This window comes from Rhizopus microsporus, assembly GCF_002708625.1.
Source record: "Rhizopus microsporus ATCC 52813 unplaced genomic scaffold scaffold_22, whole genome shotgun sequence".
NCBI classification, from domain to species: domain Eukaryota; kingdom Fungi; phylum Mucoromycota; class Mucoromycetes; order Mucorales; family Rhizopodaceae; genus Rhizopus; species Rhizopus microsporus.
Window position 1 is genome coordinate 286281 of NW_019671937.1, and position 24752 is coordinate 311032.

Consider the following 24752-nt stretch of genomic DNA (forward strand, 5'->3'; position numbering starts at 1 on the left):
AAGATAGAATGTGTGTATATCTTTTGAATCTATGCTGAGACTTGCATAGTAAAAGTAGCTGTCATTTAATATGAATGATCGATTTTTATTTTCAAAACAGAACATCAAACAAGAACTATTCGTTTACACAATTTAATATAGAAAAAGAGAAGGATACATGAACAAGCTTTTTTTTTTTTTTTTATACATCCACCATATCAGCTATTGAGGGCAGACAAAACCTCCTGTTGCTGGTGCAGCAATTAGTGTAGGTTTATAGCCTAACCAATCCATTCCATAAAAATGTAGTGTTATCCAAAAATGTAATGGCAAAGCTTCATGTTGACCAGGTGGTAAAGAATCGTTTACATTAGGAGCGTATCTTGGAGAACACGCTTTTATAAGGTCTACAAAGGTCGTATCTGTGGTGTCCCTTGCTTGGTAGTCCACGTGAATTGGTATTTGTATAATCGAAATTGCTCCAGGAGCAAGGGTAATAGTATCTGGGCTAGGGTCATCATTATGTAACCCTTTTCCTATGACGAGTCCTGTAAGAGCATCCTTGGCTATCACTTGAACTCGTGTTAACTTTGTGGGCACACGGTTTTGCCGATTATCAACTGTTATATTCACTAGCCATTCGCTTTCGAACGCAACGTTACCAACCATTATACCTTGCTTCGTTTCGATTATCTTGGGTGGAGAAGTCAATGATGCACCTTCGATACGCATTAATGGGGCATGTGGCCAGATGAAGTAAATGGTTAATGTGATGACAATTAGAAATATAAAAGTAAAAAACACGCATCCTTTTCTTCCGCACCCCTTCTTTCCCGAACGAGATCCATTGCTCTTATAGTCCTTGTTATTGTGCTTTTGTTTTTGGCTTGGTTGATTCTTTGATTGGCCACCACAACTGATGAAACAGCATCCTAACCAACATCCAGAAGGAGCTTCAAAGTCTTCATTTTCTTGTAGCTTGCGCTTCTTTGCATAAAACTCTGATTTGTCATACTGTCCATCCCTGTGATCCTCTCCATCTCTGTCCTCCTGATTATCTTCATATACCTCGTCTTCTCCATAATTCCGATAGCTGTCTGCTTTTTCATAACCAAGTTCAATATCCGTATGTTCGTCATATTCGCCTCCAGGACCAAATTGTGTAGATAAGCCATCACCTCGCGTTGCATGGTAATCGGTGGGGTTTCCAAAGTAATCCTTTGAAAAAGCAGATCGAGTGTCATCAAAGGCCTCGAACTTTTTATTTGATCCCATAAGTTGGTCATGGATTAGTTTTTTCTTGTCCAGTATCTGCTGCTGCACCAAGGTATCTTGGCTACCCCATGGTCTTCTTGGCTTTTCGCTGTCGAGTGTGAAGCTTAGGACTGATGTTGGATGCAGATAAGCATCCAGGTTAAAGTGATATGGGTCATCAAAGATGGATAATCTTTGTTGATTAGAATCAAGTGGATGTGCTATGTAACATTAGTGTTAAAGCATACTTTATTGAAGACGCTGTGTGAGTGATAATACCTGATGATGATTCATAGTTTGGTTCATTGTCATTATAGTGTGTAGGAATATCTGAGCCCTTTATAGAAGGCACAGAGAGCTTTTCGCCTGTAGGTGTAGGACTGCGAATACTAGGAGCCTTCATAAAGGTCTCTGCAATAGACAGCTTTCCTGCCCCAGGATCTGGAGTGGGGCAAAGGGAGGACAAGGTTGCTGTATGAAGTGTTCTTCCAGAAAAGGAGGACATCGATCTCTCTCTGTATTGTTGAGCATAGGTGCTTAGGGACGAATCAGATGGTGAGCTTACACTGGCGTTCATAAAACGTTCAGCGACTGAAAGTTTGCCGCTACTGCCTACTGCAGGCAAATCGGATAAGCTTGAATTGTGCAGATCTAGAGATTTTGTAGTCATTGTTGGCGATACAGCACGATGATGTGCTTTGGTGCTTGGCACAAGTTGAGAAGTAGACGAAGAGTGTCCAGATGCCATGAACCGTTCGGCTATTGACAGGCGTGGAACATTGCTTACAGCAGGCGCTGACGGCCTTCGATTATCCTGTTGTACTTGAGGCATGCCGGAACATAATGAACGCGAACGCCTTTTATATGCGTTGCGCATATGGGTATTGGCTGGGCCAGGTCGATTGCTCGAAGGGTTTGTTGGTGTTGAGTATTTTTCCGATGTTTTACGATATGAAGGTCGTCGTTTTGATCTACCACTACTTGGTTGGTTGTCAAGTCCAGCGCTTAGCGTACTACGCATTTGTGTAGCAACCATGGAATTATTTTATATGAAAAAAATAGTATATTACAGATATGTATCAGATGCTGTTTTCTATCAGCAAAGAAGATGAAGGAAGAAAGAAGGCGGTGTTAGGGGTTGAACGACTAATTTTCTTTAAGCTTTTGTTTAAGGAGAAAGTTATAAAGCACGCATTTTGCTTTTCTCCCCTTTCGCAAGTCTATCGACCCACTCCCTCTCTATTCTTCCTCCCCCTTTGTTGTCTTTAGAGTTATTCTCTTAATTCAACGCATTCAGTTTACATGTAAATAGCAATAATGAATTCATAATAATGACTTCTAATGTGTTCATCTTTGAACCTACATAAGGGGGAAGATGCTTGACATAAGGATAGGAAGAGTTTTTAGCCATAAAGTTAATAAATCTTAATCCATTTTTAACAGCAACCGGCTCTTTAATTTTATTGGCCAAGCTATTTTAAGAAATTTAAGGCAATGGTTGAAAATGACGAGTGGCAGATGCTTTTTCTGGCTATACAGACTATATAATCTCTTTTTATATCAACTGGATCCATGATTTTAGGTATATGAATTGCACCGCTGTCCAAGGCAACATAAGCCCATCTATGATTTCCGAATTATCATCCACTACTATTACAACAATGAAGGTACAATAACTCTTGAGTAGCAATAGAAGCCATATTTCCTTAAAGAAATGTATCCAACGTTATGTAATCAAAGTAATGGTGAAGGTAAAAATCAACATTCGTGATTAAAGGCTTTCATAAATATATGTTTCTTTGGGCCTCTACTATAGTCGCTGGCGGCTTCCGGATAAGAATCAGTTGATCTAAATAAGGATCAACAGTATTTAATCGATTATAAAGCTTCTCTATGCAATGATCCAATAGTCGGCTATTGGAATATATTACAATAAAGATCTCATGTCAAAATCCCATGGAACAAAAATATAAATACGTTGCATACATCATATATAAACATTATAATATCAACGTAACAAGACTGTTTTGTATGTCGTCTCTCTACTGCTCAAATAAACTCTTTATTAATAGGTTTCAGCCTATCTAGTTAATGAAGGCACAGACAATAAAAACACTTTGAGACCTCCTGAAAGTAATTCATTAAAGATGCAGTTGTATTCACTGTTGGCAACTGCTTTAACCTGACGATTCAAAGAGTTACATATATTGAGCCTTTCTTTACAGCTTTAATTGTGTGATCAGTATGAAAGTTGCCCTATAATCGCTATAGAAGCCATATAAAAAAGCTTTATAACACTTCAAGAATCAAAGAAAGACTATATTAAATAATGTCAAATTCTTTATCTTTAAAAAAGAAAGTATTTATTGTCCTCTAAAGAATCAAAATAATGAGCAAACAATGGTATCAATTCAGTGCTTGCTTAATCAGAAAAATCCAGTCTATGGATTTCTCATTGGTAGTGATTTACTTTACTATCAGTGATGCTAGACCTGGCTTTCATATTTATTTATTTTTAGTGGCAAAAGTGCTTGTTGTACGACTGTACCCGTCTTGTAAAATAATTAGAAGCCAACCAATCAAAACGACGTCTATAATTATATTTCAAACTCCCAGTGTATCTTTTTCATTTCTTTTGTTCTTGAACATGAAGTTATTGTCCATAGCAACATGCTTGTTCACTTTAATGACAAGCTTGACCTATGCTCAAAATACGGCAACAGATACGACTACCACATCGTCTACTATTGCTAAATACGGGAATTCGTTTAAAAATCAGGGTGGCAATATCCTTCATGATAAAGTGAATGGTACCTAAACAAAATAACAAATAGCAATAATACCATTCTAATAATCAGGGGTTAGTTTACATAATCTTTTATGGCAACTGGACTTCACCTCAAGCACAGCAAGAACAAGCGACCTTTATGCATTTTGTCGAAAACATTTCTATCAGCCCTTGGTTCAAGCTTTGTAACATATTTTTTTATTTTTGGCTTTAAAATAACATCATTGACTTCTTTATTAGTAAATCAATACTTTGACAGTTCTGGAAGAACAGTTACTGGCCCACTTAATTTAGCAGCTGCAGTAAACGATGCCGGAAGTCAATCGCTCAACTTGACAACAGCCGCCCATAAAAAAATTATTGTTGATGCTGTCAATTCAGGATACCTTTCACCTATAAATCGTATAGATAGTAACGGTATCTATATCATCATAGGAGGACCTGACGTAAAGGATGCCGAGTTCTGTACTGCCAATTGTGGATACAATAGCTATGATAATGATTTCCAGTATATGTTTATTGGTTATCCTGGAATATGTCCAAACAGGTACACATACAGTTAAAACAGACCCATCTTGGCTCTTTCTAAATTAATACACTCTTTTTTAAAGCTGTATGCCACAAGTTAATGTTAAGAGCTCACCAAACAATTCACCAGCTATGGATGCAGCCATCACTATATTCTCTCACGAACTTCAAGACATCCTGACAGACCCAAGAAACAATGCTTGGGTCATCCAAGACAATGGCTCCACTATCGAATTGGGCGATTTCTGCTCCGGTACAGGAACAGTATCCTACCAGTTTGGAAATATCACCCAAGAAAACAGCGGAAGTTACAACATAGAACTGGCTGGAAACAAATATCTTGTACAAACTATCTTTGATCTCGAGACTAAGCAATGCTCTCTTGGTAAATAAAGGGCACTTATACCCGGTCACCTTCACTTGTTAACAAAAAGAAGCAATGGATCATATTTTTAAAAGAGAGAAACTGAAATAAAAATCTCTACTTTCTCTTTACCATTCATTCTGTGTACAGAAATGAAAATCTCTCACAGATTGTCAGCTGTAAGCTAACTGATTGCATAATTGCTTATCACGTTTAATTCTTGAAGCATAAAAGAAAGCAAACTGAGTGCGTTTTATTCTAATGCTGAGATATGTTTATTAGCAAAAATATATATATATATATATATATATATACGTAAAGCAGGTATCAAGTCTTGAGCTAGTATAATAAATTACAAGTTTACTGCATAAAGAGAGAAATCATAGTGTTATTATTATTATTATCAATTACAAATTATTCAACATTCTAAAAGTTAATAAGCCAACATGGGAAAAAAAGACTGATTCATATTCTATATGTTGTCTTAATAAGATGTTGGCTGAGAATGATGGCTATTGGCAGCACTCTCAGATCTGGACGCTGTTGGCGAAGCATGTGAAGCATGATGATCCTTTTCTACATTTACCATTGCAAAAGATTCACCTGAAAAAGGCGGCTGCGGAAGAGGTGCAGAAGGAGCATTGAGAGACATAAGCATATCTTTGCTTGATGATGTAATTGGCCTAGGGGCCAGCGAGGTGGAAAAGGAATGAGTCTCTTGTTCCGAAAGATCGCCCGACTGTTTCTGTTGATGTTGATAGTGAGTATGACGGTGTTGCTTTGAATGAAACATGGCAGGTTGAACAGGAGTGATGTTTTCTATTACGTTTTCATCGTAAGCAGTGTTTTCATCTGTTTCTGAAATAAAGCTATGCTTTTTGTTCTGGTGATTACTGAATGATCTAACAAGCATCTGACTATGGTGTTCTTCACTGTTATTGGGTCGTTTGTGTCCACCATTACGACTCAACTCCTATGAAACAAGAAAGAGGGGGCAATGTTAGATAAATATATATAGAGAGAGTAGGATAGCTACGTTATACCTTGTGACAGCTCTCACAAATAGATGTGTTTGGGCCAGCTCTCATTGAACTATCATTACGGAGAGCCTCAACTAGCAAAGTGGATTCAATGAGCTCAAAGTAAACAGTGAAGGCCTACATCAAATCAATGTCAGTAAGCTCCGCTTGTCATAGTGTGTGAAAGTTACATCAGATTGATTGCCAAGAAACATTGTAACTTTAAATAAATTCATGACTAGATTGACGAAAAATGTCAAGGTTAAGCAGATGAGGGACTTTCTGGCAATGCTGGAAATCAGTCTATTATGCTGACTAGCAATTGTCTTGGAACTGTTGATGTGTATAAACAATCTGGTAGAACAAAAAGTTAATTAGGTGGTCTGTGTGCTGTCAAGTATTCGACTAACCTTCTAACAAACATGCCGCTGAGGAATAAATTGGCTAATGCGTCACCGATAAAGTTTAAAATGATGACTCCCGATCCCCTAAAGAGTGTTAGCATTATGTATATCTTGATAAGCCATATATGTATATACCATATAGCCCAACAAGTAGCGTTATCACCTGGATTTTGCGCCATAATTCTTTCTTGGATGGAAATAAAGGCAAGTTCATAGGGCCAATCAGCAAATCGTAAACCGATGAGTAAAAGGCCAATACACTTAATTAAGCGAGAATAACGATCAAGTTCTAAGATGACTAGTCGCATAAACATCACGGTATAAAACAATATATAAGCTGAATTATGAGATTAGGTTAGTAAAAGGAGCTAGAATGTAAGCTAGAGCATTTACTTATATGCCATAAGCTACATAAGAAGAGTAAGTAATTGGTTCATTCAATGACGTTAAAAAATCCTTACGATACTAGCAGTGGGAAATAAGCGCAAGTATGTATTTCAAATAAGGGAATGATGCCATATAAAAGTCTGTGCACAAAAAGAACAGTGACTTGCGCCATATTTATTAAATGGCTACGCAAAGAAAAAAAAGTTAGACATCATCCCCAAAAGATTGAATTCATTGCTTACATCTTTCCTTTCGTCTTTCTATATTGACTATAACAGATAGTGAAGTTTCTAACACTCACAAGGACAGCTATCCACATTCCAATAAGGTTGATTCTTAGTACGACTCGCTGGCCATAAGGCGATAATTGTATCATTATTGAAGGTAAAGTAATGAAGGTATAGGAGAAAATATCATCAATCGAAAAAGGACTAAAAAAAAGGATAACAAGAAGAAAGATGATGCTCACTATAACTTTTGCAAACTGTGTGTATTTTCAGATTAGCGAGGCATGTCACACGAATGACACCAATAAGGAACAATCCGGTGGGACCATTCAAAGTCATTTCCCCATCCCCGCATTTTCCCTGTCTGTTTCCATGGCAATTTTTGAACCAAGTAAAAGACGGAACCAATGAAGCTTATAGCAAATAAATATTACTTTTTACTAAATACTAAAGATAGTAATGAACCGTTATGTGAAAATAATATTGTATTTGTGAATTTTTATAGTATAACTTATACAGAAACACGGCCAATCTAAACTACGTAATTTTGAGAAGGTGTATCTGTAGTGCCTTTACTACTGTATTACCAACGGGCTGGTCTAAATCATTTCCAATCATATATCAACTGATAGCCAATTGGAGCGGACTGATAAACGGGTGCCCAGCCCAAAGGCTTCTGAAAGTGTAGCAGTGGCAGTAGTAGTAACTGCTAGATAGATATCTTCTTTTTTTTCTTCTTATTATTACAATCGCCAACTTTTACTAGAAAAAAATCTAGAGTGAAATTCTCGTGCTTCTACAAAGGGCTTTATGTGGTTAAAGGCTCCGTCACAATAGCAAGAAATGCATGTGAAGCTCACTGGGATTTATAAAGGATAAAAAAATCTTTTGGACTGCCTCTACTTATCATTTTCATTAATTATGGACTTGTTCAATAGTGAGCAATGGCTTTTGGGAGTTATTTAACACCAATTGAGCGAGTGCTCATAAAGATACTTTCAGATGCCAACGCAGAGAATAATTTACGTGCTAATAATAGCGCATGAAGTCTTATTCAATGATCCCATAGTTCTCTACAACGCGAAAACGGTTGCTCTGAGCTCAAATGCGGTCATTCTATACACTTTTCCCAATGTCTTCTCCTTTTAAAATTATTTTTAATTCATCATTCGATCCCATGGGTGCTATCATTACTAAATGAGCAGCAAAAAAAGCAGTCGATGACGATAAGTAGCTTGAATAGATCTTTCTGTCTTTTATGAAAATCTCTCCAATTGCACATAAAACCAACAAACAGGGAGCATTACAGCTGCTTTCTAAAAAATAACATTGTTTTCTCGGGGATGAAAGGGTTCATTTAAATAGCATTTACATAAGCAACGTGGCTTTTGAATTAAAAGTCAGTGAGGTACGACAAATTTTTGTCATACAATATTGGAAAGAGACGGGAAGGGGCAAAGTTCCCATGTGAAATGAGGTGACTCAAGATATTTTTGAAGAAGTGATTTACACTGATTACATTTTGTGTATACGTTGTACTGGTTTTAGTTCCATGGTAATTAATTATAATCTAGATTGCGAAAGAAGAAAAAAAAAAAAAGGGTACCTGAAGCAAATACCGATTGGACGGAACTTTATTCTAACGTTTTAATTTCCCAAAGGGGATCATCGCCAGAGAGACCACTCGACGGCTAAAAGTAATGACCAGTAAAAGATCAAGAAGTGAAACTTATTACTTTTGAATATCCGAAGAAACGGATAGGCTGCATCACACAGATCATTAGCCTGAATTGGGATTATTGCTACTTTACAGTGTTTGTTAGTAAAGTTCATGATTGAATAGTAAAATCTACGGATAATCAGTAAAATGTTTTTATCAAAAAAACAAGAGAAGCACTACATGCACGAAAAAAATGACAACAAAGTAGCTAATGTTACGAGCTCTACCTCGGATCGCTAACTGTGATTTCATTTTACTATCAATGCCTCTATCTAAGCCAAAACAGCCCAGTGGGATGTCCATTAATGTAAAATACACGTGATTGATCTTGGTTCTTTGTTGATAGAACTGACAACAAAAAATTAGAATAAAAAAATAACATTTTTATCTCTTTCTTCTTGTAAAGAAACAAACCAAGTTGGTGACTTTATAAAGTCATGTGCAGTGTCAAGCTACACAACGAAGAGCTTTGTTGGAGGACATAAGCAGTAGCATCTGGATGTACCAATTAAGCAATATTAATAGTGATATGCCATTGAAAGAAGTACAAAGTAAACAAGACACAGAAGATAATATTAAAAACGTCATATCATCCAAGTTACTGGATATTTGTAACACAGTTTGAAGTCTATTACCGAAATAATTCATACATTGACGAATCTACCATGACAACTTGGATGGACAAGTATCCAAGCAGCCTTGTCGCTAAGGTGAAAAACAAGACGGAGAAAGGAAAGCCCTGGTTTGAATTATCAATCGTTTGGGGTAAGTTTGAGATGCTGTTGACTGGTGGAATATGTGGCAACAAGCTGTCGAATGATGTTGTGCCCTTTTTAGGGTTAAATATGCCGCTGAAGGAATTAGTTGATGGAGACTCTTTTACAAGCGAGAATATATATGTAAACTGCCATGATGATGGCGTGAAAGCATACTTTCAAGTAAGAAGTCTTAGAAACTGGATAAAACTGCCATCATCGTTCGAATGTGCCTGCATCAGTAGTCGATTTCACAGAAAAGACTTTGCCACTGTAAGTCCACCAAATAATAGAAATAGTACCCCGTTAATGACGCTGATATCGGTTATTCTGAATCACATTTCTCATCAAAAAATATTCAAGAATGAACAGTATGAAGTGATTTTGAAGCTGTTCAAAGCTTTGCAAACATTAAAGGAGTGGCAATACCGCGATCAAATAAAGGCTTCCGTCACAATCAAAAAAAGACTGGTTGCAAACAAAGGAAGCAGAGATTTGATAGCTCTAGCAGAATACATGTGTAAAAATAAAGAAAAAGAACGAGAATCCGCTGGAGCTGATTACAGCCGACAAAGTTGTATATCTCTCAGCAAAACTACATTCATATATTCAAAAACAAAATAAAAAATCACTCAATTGCTACAGATTGTAATGCAAACTATATATCTACAACCACTTGTACAATACAATCAAATAAATCATTAAAGACAGTTACTGATAATATGATTATGAATCAAGGAACCAAAACTGTTACTTAATGATGTTACTTTTATCATGATGCATAATAAAATGATTTTTAAAGAAACACTCATCCATTGATTTTGACATGAGGGAAGCTGAATTTGACTTTTTGATTCAGTTTTGAGTTAATAATCATCCAAAGTAAGACGTAACCAGTTCGAGAATAAAGAAGATTTACGGAATAGAATAAAGGAAGCCAGTAACAATGTTCCTGTCCACCATCTTCGAAATATCATTCAACACACTGTCAGTCTCTTTGACAAATGTTTAGAAAGGCAACCCATCTAAAGTAGCTTTATAAATAAATTGTTTTCATTCATCCAAACTATAAAATGCCAAACGAAATAAGCAAAACCGCCGTTTGGCACTGTTAGCATTGTAAAGCTTTGTCACCGCAAAATTGTCATCTATTCTCTCCCTACTCTCCTTTCCCAGCTTTGGGCTGTTTATGTATGTAAAATAACAAGTGTCTCTTATGTCACAATTGTCATTTGCTTATAACTTTTTTTTTTTTTTGTAGGACTTGCTACAAAAGCAACATGAATAATATGTAAATTATATTTATGAAAATGAGCCCTCTCCAGGGTCTTTTTACTAGAGCCCTGAGACTGAAGAGCCCTATGTACCCCCTAAGAAAAAACAAAAAGTTAAGAACTAATAATGCTATTTTAAATAAAGAATGGCCCTTTAGAATATTCGGAATTCTGACTATATAAAAAGACGAGTTAAAATGGTGTTGTATTATATATAGTTTGAGAAACTGATCTCAGGGGTAAATTATTTGCTTCGTAAAAAAGAGAAGAAAAGCATTGGAAATGACGAGCACAAACTTTACGTTTTCACAACTAGCTACTGTAGCTATAGTAATACGCTTTTTTTTTTATTTAACTTGTAATAGTATACAATAATTAATGTATAGTAAAAGAACTCGCCAAAAAACAGTACTCTTGAGGCTCTAAATTGTCTTTAGCTTGATGTTTGCTGGGTCGATGGGAGCTTCCTTTTGCCATATATAAGCAAGCATGAGATGGAATGCTGCCTTTACCAACAATACAAAAGAGTAAATGATGCTCATAAACAAGACAAGAGCTGCGGCGATAAGGTCCAGATTGCGAGCTTTAATGAAAGACATTTGTCTAGAGACAGGATAGCGATAGGGCAAGTAGGTATCCTTGTTCACAAAGAGTACTTCTTCAATAATATCTGCACCGCGAATCGAACCATTTCGAGAATGAATTTGAATAAGAGCTTTGTACCGCTTTACGTTTTGTTGAATGCTGCCATCGATATCAATCCCTACACGCTTAACCATATCATTTGCTTCTTCTTGACTTAATATAGGGTTCAAAAAGTCACCCAAGCCAGTTGTCTTTACATTCTGGGCATTCAAGAATTGATCTCCGTAAAAAGGAAACACGATCAAACGCTTGCCTGCATAGAGAGCTTCATACATGGATCCAGCACCACCATGCGTCAAGAAGACGTTAACAGAGGGATGAAAGAGTACGGCTGTCTGAGGTGCCCAGCTGACAAAACGCAAATTTGAGTATTTTCCTTCAAACATATCCTTGACTCGATAGATATTTCCAGATGATGTCTTAATCTCTTCAGGAAATGTTTCGCTACTTTTACGTGAAGCCCAAAGAAAGCCATCATAGACTCCACGTTCGACATTTTCCATCACGCTTGTCATAATCATCTGAAGATCATTGATACTAGCAACGGCATGTTGACCAAATGCAATGTACAAGATACGTGAATGGTTATCGAGATACTCCTTCAAGTCTGGCGTCAAGGGATCGTACTGGCGCTGCATGATGGGGCCTACTCTTTCTACCAAGGGGCCAAAGGGTCGTGCAGCTTCTATACCAAATAGACTGTTCACTAGCTTGATGTTATTCTTGTGCGTCCAAGGCTCGTATTCCAAATCCCTGATGTTGCAACCAGCTTCTCGGCGTCGTTCGTTTATCCAATCACCAACAGGTTTCATTTGCAAATAAGCCTGAACAGGTATAACAAACATGTCATAAAATCTCTTGAAAAACGACAGCCCGTACGTAGTAGGATTCTCCATTGTGAGCACATGGTTATTAATATAAGCAGCTGAAGCATCTACGGGTGGGAAACAAGCATGAGTTTAAGCTTAGTTTTTTCTTCTTCTTTTTTTCTTTTACCTGGAAATGCTGCATAAGATGATGTAAGAATGTATGGAATATTAGAATCTCTTGCTGCTTCAAAGCATCCAGGGGCAGTTGCAAAACCACAAACTGCGGCACTGATATTTTCCGTTTTAATCATATGGCGAAGTGCAATGTAATCGGATTTGAAATCATGGTAACCGCTTTTTAACAAAGTGCCAGCAGCATCTAAAATAGCTGTGTGCTTTTGGGCGAAAGCGCCTTCCATATTGGTTTCCTTTCCCTTGAGTATGACTGTATTAAAGTGAGGATATTGCTTAGCATGCTTAGCTTGAATTTCCTGTAGAGATGTCAGTTATTTCAAGGACAACTCTTTCAATAAGAAATAACTTACTCTAGTAACATATGTAATACGGTGTCCTCTCTTGCTAAGTTCGTTCAAGATTGATAAAACCCAATTGACATGGGATGATCCTCCAAAGGTAGACATGAACATGACATGCTTCGGTTCAAAGTAATCTTCAACCAATGTCTCTTTACCATAAGAAGTGCCACAAAGAAAAATACTGGCTACTGAGATAACAGTAGCCAATCTGCATATATTCAATTTCATTTTGTTCTTTCAAGCAAATAAAAGAAGGTACAGAAAACAATGTTCTTATGTTTAAATAGATGTTTCCTTTGCTTATGGAAACCGTTTGCTCTTGCCGAAAATCCTGATGGAGTCCTTAACAAATGCACATTAGGAATCTTTTACGCAATATATTAAGTTTCCAGCTGATTTGGGGAGTAAAAGCCGTGGTGAGCTCCGTATTTTTTTTTTTTTTCTTGCCTTACCTGCCTCTTTGTTTGAAATTGTGTTATTTCTTTTCACTTTAGATATTATCTCGAAATAAAACAGAACTGATATAATATGTACATAAAGCAATAAGGGAGGGAGGAAATCAATAAAGCATTACACGACGCATTACGTTTAATACAGTCAACTTTATCCTGGTGTTTTATTTATAGTTTTTCCGTAATACATGAAAAAAAACACAATCTGCATAATGTTGAGCAGAAATTGTAGCCTGAACACGTAACTGATCATATAGATTCGAACCAGCTTATGCATCCTTCTTTTTAAAGTTATTTTTACTCTGTCCTTTTCACACAACTCTCATACTTCACATATAGATATTTTACCTTTTTTTAAGGGTCATCTTGCATTGATTAAAGAAATAGAAATACAGTAACGGTGTTTTCATCTATTTAAAGCAACTCCGGCTCTTTTTTTTTTTTTTTTTCCCACTAATATGATTCCTGGGTTGTTTGCTGCTTGAATACTTTCTTAGAAATCTTGGATTTACCCATATTTAACCGAACTTGAACCGTTGTTGTAAAGTAAATACATTAGGATATCTCCTTTACATAAAATACACAACATGAAATGAAACAATACAAGCATTGTACACCATCATCATCGTCATCACGAAAGGGAGGTGTTTATTTCATATTATATATCATATTCTTCATCAGAGTCATCATAGTGTCTGCGGTTATACTATAAAACAGTAAATTTCACATGAAGTATATAGAATCATATACTTACTACAATACGGCTTGATGTAGCGCTACTTTCCTGTCTATTGATTTGACCCAAAAGATCAATTAACTGATTTTCAGTTACTTTGCTTCTTAATTGGTTTGTTTGAGCCATTCTGATCAGCAAATCCTCTACTGCGCGTGCCTTGTCTGCCTTCACCATCTGAATTCTACCCACTGTAAAATCCATTTAGCCATTATTTCGCATACATGCTTTTTATAAATATAATCTTACATCTTTCACGAGCTGAATTATCCAAAATTTGATATAACTGGGTTGTTGTCAGTTTTAAACAAGGTTTAGACAGAATATATTTAAATAAACACGTACCATATTGCGACGCATTTCTTCCATTTGGCTATTACAGCAAAGTCAATACACGCTGTATTCTTTTATTCATTATCATTACCTTTTCTCTGCATCATCTTTGGAGGCGCCTCCAGCACTTGGGAAGCCGCCCTATTGAAATTAGTCTTGTCATCAAATAGTTTCATTCTAAAGTTTTTTTTTTTTTACCTGAGAAGGTTGAGAGCCACCGCTTTTAGCTTGTAATTCAGCTAAGCGTCTAGCTCTTATCGCTTGAAGTTCGTCGTCCTCCATAATCTATTGATTCTTGCAGAAAAAAAAGAGCAAAAAAAGTGTCACCCATTTTTTCTTGAGAGGCTAATTAAAATCCAGCATTTTTCTCTCTCTTCATTTTATGGTGTTTGCCCTTATTGAGCAGAAAGAAAGAGACAAACAATAGCTGCTAATTACAAAAAATATAGCACATAAATGTGTTCAACAAATATGCATTCATACCCACTTGATTATCTACTTCACCCTGTCCCTGTGATGGCCATATATGGTCTATCACCCTCTGATGAGTCTTCTTTACTAGACGCACCTATATCCGAAGAAACCAATTCTCAATCACCAAAGCCCTCAGTCACTTTAACAAAACCTAATTTGACATGTTCCCTATTGGAATTGCTTACGAGTAAAACAGAGTATACGCTCTATGAGGCCACAGCCTATTTATCCAATCAGCAGATACCTCCACCCTTTCGAGTCATCACTGTTTCAAAAGTAAGAAAGAATAAAAGTCCCCTCCCGACGATCCGAGCTTTAACATTTTGCATAAACATGCAACTTTTTCAACGTAGGATTACGTCTTACCACAGCGACAATCATCTGCTACCTCGAGTCTGACAACTCACTCGAATCTCTCACCACTATCACCAGACTCTCCTGTTTATCCAGACGGAATAATGACACCATTGTGGATCAAAAGACACCTATATCATCCGAGTGTAGTCGTTGGTTTTTATGAACTGTGGGACTGGCAAAATGAAACTGGAGAAAGGGCCAAACGGGAAACAGGACCTTTGGCTTCTCAAATACTCATTGATCCTACCGAGAGAGAGTACGATATGAACTTGGCAAATGAAATTAATATGAGAAGGTGATTATTATACGCATACATCAATACCGATTCTAAACTGAATCATTCAGAAAATACTTTCAGGATAAAGGCATCAAGTTTGCAGCAGTCCTTATACTCAAACAGAGACATATAGGTAAATTTGAGGAACGAAGAAAGATAGTTAGCTAAGACTTGTGCCCCTCTAGATTCTTCAATAGAGGAAAGATTATCTTCAATTAGGAAACAGTGTGGTTTGGACTATAAGAGCTCATTTTTTACAGTATCACCGGGAACAATGAACGAGCTGCAGGATTTTGTAAACATGTGAGTCTGGAGGATAGATCCACAGTGGGATATTGTATTTATATCTTCTGCGTTAGTTTATATCGCGTCATGTACGAACCTGCGGCACAATTTTATAGCAACCGTATAAAGAAAATTCGCAAGAAAAAAGCCAAGCTGCCTTCTCCTTCAACTGTTCCCAAAGCAACACTTGACTTTTCGAGTAACGAGAAACAGCCATTGTCTGTCACAGGCTGGTCGCTGCGTTATGATTTTAAAACTGCCTTCTTTCAAGAATGTAAACAAGAGATTGACAGTTCTTTAAAGTAAATGATAAAAAAATGATAGCTGTAGCTAGCTTTCTTATCATCCCTTAATAGATCCTATGAGGCTGCATATCATTCGATCGTTGACTTGCTGACGTCTTCTTCTTCTTCACCATTTGGACATCATCAGCTGCCTGTCAACAGTAAACGATGGCAAGAAGCACAAACTTTGGCAGATTGTATTAATATCAAGATTTGCAAATTTTACTTATATTTGAATGATTCAACAGCTGCCTTAGCACAACTAAATGGTCATTTACACATGTTCCAATCCTGTGCGCCTTCTTGGGGTATTGGCGAGCAAACATTTGAATATTGGGCCAGCCTTTCCAAACAGTAAGTCTATTTGTAAATGAAGCTTCTTTAAATAGTTGTGCAAAAAAGATAACATCCTATTCAAGGTATCGCATGTTTGCCGATCTTATTGATGCAGCAGTACAGGCTGGATATAAAATCCCTCTCCCTACAGAATATCTATTATCATCTAATGGAAATGTGCCTGGTAGCCCACTGTTTAGCAATACGACAATTTCTAGCACTACCGGATGTAATCCTGGATCAATTCTTCAACATCCAGGTTTTTACTATCATCTAGCAGCCATGTGCTGTGCAGAGCGAAGAAGACGTTTTCTTGAGCTAGAGCGCGCAGCTGGCGGTAATGCGGAGAAAGATAATTCACTTTTAGCTGAAAAGCTTGTCGATCACTCTAGCTTGACTATAGAACTGCTAACCAAGAGCTATGAACAGTTCAAACGTTACAGAAATGGACGCATGACACTTTATCTAGCAGCTGAAATTGCTGGAACATATTATGAGACAGGAAAATATGATATGGCCATCAAGTTTTTTGAGAGAATAGGAAAAACGTATCGCAAAGAAAAATGGAATATGGTACTGACGTCTATCTTGAGATGGTCTCTGCGGTGTGCAAAAGAATTAGGTGCATGGGAAAAGGCAATAGAGTGTTTGATAGAGCTCATGTCGGATGAACTTCCTATGGCTGAAAATAAACGGGCTGATATTCAACGAGAGTTAATGGATATGCTATCTAAACACCCTGAATCATCTGTTACGGAACGATCACCATTGGTCATACATATGGATCAGATTAACCCTTTCTTACATTGTCACGTTCAACTCAAGAGTCCTACAAATTTTGTTGGTTCAAAGGTGTCTTACCAAATCGTGCTTCAGACAAATCGCTCTTCACCACAAATCCCTTTTAGATTTAACTCTCTTAGGATATTATTCAATAATCCTCAATACAACACCATCATAAAGGACCTTGGCATAGAGACAGATGTCAAGAGTACTGAGTTGATTGATTTTTCCAATGATTTAAAAAGGATTGAAGAAGGCGATCATTCTGGATGGCTCAACACACAATGTGATCTTGGAATCACTAAGGATCAAATAAAAGTCTTGCAAGGATGTATTGTCCCAGAAAAATGTGGTGAGCTCAAGGTAAGATAACATATAAATATATATATATCCTTATACGAAAATATTAAATATGATACTTGCTGTATAGATCACTGGTATTATGCTTGATTTGATGTCCTCTCATGGTCAAATAGAGCTGAATTATCCAATTGGCCAACTTCCTGAGCAACAACCTGCAGCACGAAGAAAGTGGTTAGAAGCATCAGGTAACCCCTTGAGGCACTAGTCTATAACAGGACAGTCTATTAACGTTGCTTGGTAGATGAAGGCAAGAAGCCTGTATTCAAAATATTAGATGGACGAGGAGAGTTATCGATTGCAAAGTAAGATAAAACTCTTGTAAAATCTACAGGGTTCTTACTTTTTTTTAGCATTATGCAAAAGCCACCGAGTATCGATATAGAATTCGACTACAATGCTCCTGCTTTGCTTGATGAACTATTTGCTCTTGATGTCAAGATAAAAAATACCGAGACGGAATCTATTACTGCTACCCTCTATACAGAAATAAAGAATGCGGAGGGAATAGGTATAGTGAACTATGATTTTGTTAAAGAAATAGTATTCATATGCTTTATAAAATAGTCGACGACGATTATATCGCGCTTTCTAGTGGTGAGGACGCCAAGGATCATGTAGCAGCAAAGGACATTGAACTAGGCACAATTGGTTCTGGTCAAACAGTGACCAAAACCATATTCCTTCACGGTGGAAGCATATCAGGTTCTAGAATTATCAACTTGAATGTAATAATACGACTACTTAAGAAACTTGCTTCTGATTCTTGTTTCATTAGGCAAAATATACAGTCATTGGAAGGAATTTTTCTGAAGTAGTAGAAAAATCAGAGTCAGTTCGTATTCCTTTCATTGCACCGTTTGACGCAAGCTTTGAGCTGTGCTCAATAACAGAAAGACTTGAAAGATCTATAGGAATTGATCTCGAAAAATCTGAAAAGTGGTTGTTAACAGCGTCATTTCGATGCTTCTCTGCGTGGGATCTGGAAATTAAAAGCATAGCTATAGAAGAGGACAAGGTAGTGTACTTACGGAGCCTATGTTTGGGAGCAGTTTCTTATTTGTATGTTAGACATTTTCTCATCCATACACATCTTTATCATTAATATCAAAAATAGAAGACGTAGATATAACCAGTAAAGTATACTTCATTTAAAAGAACGTTAGCTAACATATTTGTATGAAAACATGCAGTCTGGAAAACAGGGCACATATATAACGCCAATTATCTTTTTAAACTCCATACTACTGACTTGACAGAAGCGCAACCTTCAGTACCTGCTGGTCACATAGTTATTACTTGGAAGAGGTAATGTGGATAAGCAAATTTGCAACCTTATTAATCATCATCAATGTACAGGTCAGGAGTAGATAATGAGCTTTGCAAATCTCTTATTAGCCTTCCATCTCTACAACTGCAGCAACAAAACTTGGTTGTTGTATCAGGTAAATCAGCTATCTACCGGATTTTCCTGATAGACTAATTCTTATCGGCAGATGTCCCTGATGAGATATACCTTGGTGAACCATTTACACTATCCTATATCATCTATAACCCCACAGAGCATATCGCTGATTATACAGCATCAATTGAACTAAGCGAAGCGTTTGTATTTTCTGGATACAAGCAAGTTAAAGGTCAAGTTTTACCTTTATCAAGAACAGTATATGATTACACATGTTATCCACTTTTGTCTGGGAAAGTTAAACTTCCAAAGCTTAAAGTCATCGCCATGCAACAGCAGAGCGGAGAAAAGGAAATTCCTGTGGAAATGGTTGGCACTGGCGTTACATTCACCCTTGGAAATGATTTACAAGCAAGACAAAATAACGTAATGGACCCACAACAGCAGCAGTTTATATTTGCATTTGTGCGTGCAAAACGAAAGCTCTGATTCGAGCAGAGTGTTTAGAACTGTGTCACTTAATAAATCGCATACATATTTTCATTGTTATATAACATAATTCGTTTGAGTGAATGATTCAAGAATCTAAGCTTTATGAAAAGGATGATACTGAATAAACAGATCCAGTCATGTACACTTTTTTTTAATTCATCATCTTTAATTCAGGTCAATATCTAAACTTTTTTCATTCCATACGTGAAATTAAGAGAGAAAGGTTCTCTTTAAGTTCTTTTTTTTTTTTCCTCCCTTCTTCTTTCTGGTTAAAAAGATGAAATTTTCTGCGGAATTTAATGCAAGAATTAAAGAGCCATGGAGGGATTCATATATGGAGTATGCAAGTCTCAGCAATTTACTAAAAGCCAAAACGATAGACGAATGGGACGAACAATGCGAATCTGAATTTAACGCCTGTTTTCTAACTGAGTTAGAAAAGGTATACTGCTTTGTGCAGATCCATCTAGATGGACTTGTCAAACGCATCGACAACTTTGACAAGATCCTTGAAGGAAAAAATGACTTTATGATGAATATAAAGTATGAAGCTATTGCGGACGATATTGCAGAAACACTGATTGACGTTGACGAACTGGCAAAGTTTCACAGTCTTAATGTAGAAGCGTTTGAAAGAATTGCCAAAAGACATGCTCGATACACGGAACGTATACAGCAAGCTTTTAATTTTGAAAATGCTCTCGCAATATATCCATTATATAATCAGTGGTTTGATCCATTGTTTGTTCTTTTATCAGAAATGTACAATTTATGCAAGCGCAAGGGGGAAATAGAGGTAGTGGATAAAGTTGCGGATGAACCTGATCAAGTAGAGTTTGAAAGAGAAACGAAGAAGTATTGGATTCACCCCGATCATATTGCAGAAGTAAAAGCCATCATTTTATTACATCTTCCCGTTCATGTTCAGGGCCAAGGCAAGTCATACAAGGCAACCGATGCAGCTGTATCAAGCGTATATTATGACAACAAGTCATTTGATATGTACAGGCAAAAGTTACTTCAAAAGAAAGGGTCTGAAACTGTCCGTGTCCGTTGGTATGGCAACTGCGATAGCCTTAGTGACGATGTTTACGTGGAGAAGAAAACGCATCGGGCAGAATGGCTGGAAGGGAAGTCCGTGAAAGGCCGTTTTAAAATCAAGGGGCAACAAGTCAATGACTTTATGAACGGACGTTACGGCGCAGAAGAGTATGAAGCTGAAATGGAAAAGAAAGGCATTTTAGATAGTGAAATTATAGAGAGTAGATTATTTATAGCAAAGGGCATACAGTCATTAGTTATGAACCGCAAGCTGCAACCGGTATGCAGAATATTCTATAATCGCCTAGCCTTCCAATTACCTGATGATCAGAGGCTTAGGATCTGCCTTGATAGCAACTTGACTTTTATTCGTGAAGACCATCTCGATGGGAAGCAAAGACGACTTCAAGATGGTTGGCGTAGAGCTGATGTGGATATAAATTACCCTTTTCACAACGTTGACGAAAATGATATTTTACGTTTTCCTTACGCCATCCTCGAAGTCAAGGTCCAGAAACATTTGGGACAGGAAATACCTAGTTGGTTATCTAGTTTGTTAAACAGTGACATAGTTCACGAAGTATCTAGTTTTTCAAAATATGTCCATGGTGTAAGCCACCTCTTTAAGGATATTGTCAACGAACTACCACCATGGCTTTCTCAACTTGACCAAAATATACGAAAACCTGCTGGCTCTCGTGATGGAATAACAAGGTCGCAGAGTTTTAAAGCTTTATTTAACGGTAGACACAGACGCTCACTGATGCAAAATGATGAAAAAAACAATAGCGGTAGCCTCAAGATACAGGTTGAAGAATCGCTTTTTAAAGAGAGACTAGAATCAATCAACTGGGGATTTGACAACACCAATAAAAGGGGAAGGATTAATGCACCTATTTCAAACAGAGTGCATATAAACCAAGAAAATAGAATTCATGGTCAGCTTGTTGATATACCAGAAAAAACAGAGCTTACCGATGAACCAGGCATCACATCTAGACGAACTTTTGTATCCCGCATGGTGCAAAGATACAAGGAGAGAAGAAAGAAAGAGAAAAGCGACGAAGAAAACCCTTCGCCAGTGGGCCCCTCAGCTCCTGTAAGAACTATGACAAGATACTCATCCTTCCACCCAGCGAAACAAGACCCAAAAGTCTTTTTTGCCAATGAACGCACATTTCTCACTTGGCTTCAATTTTGTGCCGTGCTTCTTACTATTGCACTAAAGCTATTAAATACCGGTGATGGTATAACCCGTATAGTTGGCACCGTCTTCCTCTCGCTATCTGCCTTCTTATCTATGTAAGTCCAACCCTAGGCTTCAAGCTTTGCTTTTTTGTTCTTAATACTGACGGCTATGTAGGTATGCCCTTGTTCGTTTTCATTTCAGAGCATTTCGGTTACAAACTGGTCGTACAGATCTTCGTCTCGATGACATTTACGGGCCAGGTGTATTGTGTGTATTACTTGTAGCAGCTCTAGCTTTCAACTTTTACGTTCGTATCCCACTTTTATTCTCTGAAGAAAGAACAAGGATTCTCCCAAATCCGTACTAGACTGCCTTTATATTACACTGGGGCTCATGACACTGAATAAACTTGTATTGATTTTGACTGTAAATAAGCAGAGGCACTAATTTCAAACATGTGTAATCAAGGAGTCAGCCTCTTACAATAAAAAACTTACAATAATAATACGATTATAGCATTTATAATTTTGAAATATTGATACTTAAACCAAAAGAAAAGGACGGTAGAGCAAACGTGCTAAATCGCTTTAATTGTTTATTATAATGGTATCCAGAATCAGGCTGTTATTCTTTGGGTCAATTGATTTGAGATTGGTTGAGTAATAGAAAGATTAAGCGGAAAGAAATATAAACAAGAGTATCTTTCTAAAAGACAGGACCATCTTTAGTTACATTCTGCCATGTCTTCTTTTTTTTCAATTCTTTCCAGGCTTCTGCACATCATCATTAGCATTTCTAGCTATTCAATGCGATTTGAGTCTATATTGCGGTGTATCAGTTCCCGGCCAAGCCTAGAAACACTCCCTTTACACCTGTTCTCCTGGAGTTCTTCCTCTTTTTGGTCTCCACTTGTTTTGGTAGTTAAATTTCACTAAAAAATATGGAATAGAACATCGCGTTCGACAATCTGTACCTCTTTTGTTAACCGAAATAGACTCACTGGTAATAATGCAAAGACCTAAAAGTACATCTCTCTTTGAAACTTTCACAGCCTGTTAGATAAGAGATTTTGATAGATCAAGACAGCTCCTATAAAATTTGAACATTTCAAATGTAATACTTTTTGCATGTCTAATAACCCGCTTCTCTCACTTAAGGCATCTTAACCTTCTTTAACTGCACCAAGTATATATATATATATATATATCGTAAACTTTTAATGCAATGCTAATATACAATAAATGGTCTGTTAATGCGATTATTTCTTTATCCTTAGTATACCAAGAATTTGTTTATATATAAATCCTCTCTGTTACGCATGTGCCTACTGTATTTCTTTAGCAATAGTCCTTTTATTAAACAAGTGTTCATCAATCAAGTATAGCACTTGAAGGATGGATACACTCTTAATGACAACGTTACAACCCTTTTATTATTATTTTGACTGCATATAAACAATGTAAATGAACACTTCAATTCGTTATCGCTGAGAGAGAGAAGAGAAGGAGAGGTCAGCACACTACCTCTTCTTTGAATATTAAGTGCATGACTCTTTCAAGACTGACTAATGACCACTATCAGGCAGACTACCTATCAAACTGTACGTATTGCATCAAACTCCTTACCAAATAGGAACGTGCACCTCTTCATAGTTCATTGTTAATTGTTGTCTAAATTTGGAAAGACATACAGTTGGTTTATTGCTGGTTGTGCATGATAAGGTCAGATCAAGGGCTAGTTTCTTTATTCCCCAGTTTATATCAATTGCAACAGGTGCTCCTTACACAAGAGGGTATATAATGGTTCATTTTCTTCATTCATTCAAAACACACCTTTTCTTCATTCTATGTCTCTTATCACATCTCGTCTGCACATCACCAAAGTGTCACTCGCACAGCATTTGCTCAACCCTATACGACATATGAGTCACTTCAAAAAGCCATACCTTTCATTAAACAATTCAAAGCGTACTATGGCCATGACTACATCTCTATACGGTAATCTGATCAACAATACGAATGATACAGTCAATCCACTGATTGATCAAACCAATGTCACTCGCTGCTGCATGTGTCACCAGATCCTCAGTCCACATGGCTCATCCATGATATTGAGTCGTCCCTCAGGTAGTAACAAGAGAATGTGCGTTGGCTGCAGACAGTAAGAAAAAAGCTGTAAGGTGATTGGTATCTTTTTGTAACCTTCCTCTCTTCTTTTTAGTTTCTATGGTAAACACTGGAATAACCCCAAAATTGTTGCCATCATGAATTCATGGATAATAGCAGGCAGTGACGACGTGTTTTGTACAGTTGTTAGTAAAAGTGGGAAAAGAAAGTTTGATTATAACAGTTACCTAAGCCATATAGTCACGGTCCATAATAACTACTTTATGAACAGCAACGAATTACATAGAAAGGTTAAAAATCTTCACAACAACATGAAAAAAAGACAAAAGAAGAAGCCAGGCTATGAAAATCAACATGAAGTAGCTACCATTTGCGAACTGAAAGAGATTATAAAGAGCTCAAATGGGAGATGTGCTGTCAGTGGTGCAATGGGCTCCTGGGTACATGGGATCACTTACAAAGAGCTATCTTTAACTTTGGACCACTACGTACCTATATCAAAGGGAGGTAGCTTCGACATAAGCAATCTGCAACCTATTTTAGGGTGCTTGAACCGAGTCAAGTCAAATAGAAGTAATGCTGAACTATGTCTATGGTTAGAGAGATTTAAAAACTCTGTTAAAATTGATAAAATCAGGTTTTATTGATATTTTAATCAAAGTAATACAATAGTCCAAAGATCAATGATATAATAGACTTATAATTGAAGTCAATATGGGGTTATTCTATCAATAAACGGCTTAAAGTCATATATCCGAAATATCTTCCGAAGAGAGGAGAGGGGGGTTAGGTTAGACTGAAAAGAAATAGTACTTGGTAAATATGCATGCATGAGACAGAAAATGGTATTATTATGTAAACATTGATGATGCTTTAATTTAAAAAGCCTACCAGTAACAGATGAGGAAATCAATCAATTGATTAACATCCATCAAAATAAAAAGAAAATCACAACAAACCAAGATTATCTTTCTCTTTAACTACCATTGATGAATGATGCTTAAAAAGAAGTCATTTGCAACTTCAATATTGATATCAAAAACAAGGGCCAAAAGTATATCTTGTGAAGACAACAAATGATCATACTTTTTCATTTATAAAAGTGAGGAGAAAAGGGGTAAAGCGACAGATAGATA

The 24752-nt window shown here is 36.9% G+C and overlaps 10 protein-coding genes across 10 annotated transcripts; 5 read left to right on the forward strand and 5 right to left on the reverse strand.

Annotated features, from left to right (window-relative positions):
- Positions 1-58: 58 nt before the first annotated feature.
- RHIMIDRAFT_268457 (uncharacterized protein) lies at positions 59-2417 on the reverse strand. Its single transcript, XM_023612070.1, has 2 exons — positions 1513-2417; positions 59-1454 (listed from the first exon to the last, which is right to left on the reverse strand). The coding sequence occupies exons 1-2, from the start codon at positions 2267-2269 to the stop codon at positions 202-204; spliced, it is 2010 nt and encodes a 669-aa protein (XP_023462414.1). The 5' UTR covers positions 2270-2417; the 3' UTR covers positions 59-201.
- Positions 2418-3856: 1439 nt separating this feature from the next.
- Positions 3857-5164, forward strand: RHIMIDRAFT_268458 (uncharacterized protein). The gene is made up of 4 exons (XM_023612071.1): positions 3857-4043; positions 4099-4206; positions 4262-4568; positions 4633-5164. The coding sequence occupies exons 1-4, from the start codon at positions 3920-3922 to the stop codon at positions 4940-4942; spliced, it is 849 nt and encodes a 282-aa protein (XP_023462415.1). The 5' UTR covers positions 3857-3919; the 3' UTR covers positions 4943-5164.
- Positions 5165-5397: 233 nt separating this feature from the next.
- Positions 5398-6650, reverse strand: RHIMIDRAFT_241473 (uncharacterized protein; the record flags this gene model as incomplete). The annotated part of the gene is made up of 5 exons (XM_023609588.1): positions 5398-5886; positions 5957-6070; positions 6124-6286; positions 6343-6420; positions 6472-6650. The coding sequence occupies 5 exons, from the start codon at positions 6648-6650 to the stop codon at positions 5398-5400; spliced, it is 1023 nt and encodes a 340-aa protein (XP_023462416.1).
- A 258-nt stretch (positions 6651-6908) lies between these two features.
- RHIMIDRAFT_268461 (uncharacterized protein) lies at positions 6909-7342 on the reverse strand. Its single transcript, XM_023612072.1, has 2 exons — positions 7178-7342; positions 6909-7107 (listed from the first exon to the last, which is right to left on the reverse strand). Exons 1-2 carry the CDS (start codon positions 7287-7289, stop codon positions 6962-6964), a joined length of 258 nt encoding a protein of 85 aa, XP_023462417.1. The 5' UTR covers positions 7290-7342; the 3' UTR covers positions 6909-6961.
- Positions 7343-8997: 1655 nt separating this feature from the next.
- RHIMIDRAFT_268463 (uncharacterized protein) lies at positions 8998-10098 on the forward strand. Its single transcript, XM_023612073.1, has 2 exons — positions 8998-9018; positions 9085-10098. The coding sequence occupies exon 2, from the start codon at positions 9336-9338 to the stop codon at positions 10047-10049; it is 714 nt and encodes a 237-aa protein (XP_023462418.1). The 5' UTR covers positions 8998-9018; positions 9085-9335; the 3' UTR covers positions 10050-10098.
- Positions 10099-11035: 937 nt separating this feature from the next.
- RHIMIDRAFT_268464 (UDP-Glycosyltransferase/glycogen phosphorylase) lies at positions 11036-12955 on the reverse strand. Its single transcript, XM_023612074.1, has 3 exons — positions 12699-12955; positions 12341-12644; positions 11036-12278 (listed from the first exon to the last, which is right to left on the reverse strand). The coding sequence occupies exons 1-3, from the start codon at positions 12915-12917 to the stop codon at positions 11122-11124; spliced, it is 1680 nt and encodes a 559-aa protein (XP_023462419.1). The 5' UTR covers positions 12918-12955; the 3' UTR covers positions 11036-11121.
- Positions 12956-13580: 625 nt separating this feature from the next.
- On the reverse strand, positions 13581-14489 carry RHIMIDRAFT_230782 (DNA-binding TFAR19-related protein; the record flags this gene model as incomplete). The annotated part of the gene is made up of 6 exons (XM_023607675.1): positions 13581-13847; positions 13896-14065; positions 14124-14160; positions 14220-14247; positions 14299-14348; positions 14406-14489. 6 exons carry the CDS (start codon positions 14487-14489, stop codon positions 13800-13802), a joined length of 417 nt encoding a protein of 138 aa, XP_023462420.1. The 3' UTR covers positions 13581-13799.
- A 31-nt stretch (positions 14490-14520) lies between these two features.
- Positions 14521-19272, forward strand: RHIMIDRAFT_72589 (uncharacterized protein). Its single transcript, XM_023615610.1, has 16 exons — positions 14521-14957; positions 15035-15333; positions 15384-15448; positions 15501-15618; positions 15675-15902; positions 15957-16238; positions 16304-17366; positions 17434-17551; positions 17608-17668; positions 17717-17874; positions 17931-18091; positions 18142-18381; positions 18435-18498; positions 18557-18671; positions 18723-18808; positions 18860-19272. The coding sequence occupies exons 1-16, from the start codon at positions 14664-14666 to the stop codon at positions 19255-19257; spliced, it is 3750 nt and encodes a 1249-aa protein (XP_023462421.1). The 5' UTR covers positions 14521-14663; the 3' UTR covers positions 19258-19272.
- Positions 19273-19523: 251 nt separating this feature from the next.
- RHIMIDRAFT_315994 (uncharacterized protein) lies at positions 19524-22006 on the forward strand. The gene is made up of 2 exons (XM_023615034.1): positions 19524-21603; positions 21665-22006. Exons 1-2 carry the CDS (start codon positions 19538-19540, stop codon positions 21855-21857), a joined length of 2259 nt encoding a protein of 752 aa, XP_023462422.1. The 5' UTR covers positions 19524-19537; the 3' UTR covers positions 21858-22006.
- Positions 22007-22961: 955 nt separating this feature from the next.
- RHIMIDRAFT_268472 (uncharacterized protein) lies at positions 22962-24565 on the forward strand. The gene is made up of 2 exons (XM_023612075.1): positions 22962-23650; positions 23711-24565. The coding sequence occupies exons 1-2, from the start codon at positions 23337-23339 to the stop codon at positions 24261-24263; spliced, it is 867 nt and encodes a 288-aa protein (XP_023462423.1). The 5' UTR covers positions 22962-23336; the 3' UTR covers positions 24264-24565.
- The last annotated feature ends 187 nt before the right edge of the window (positions 24566-24752 follow it).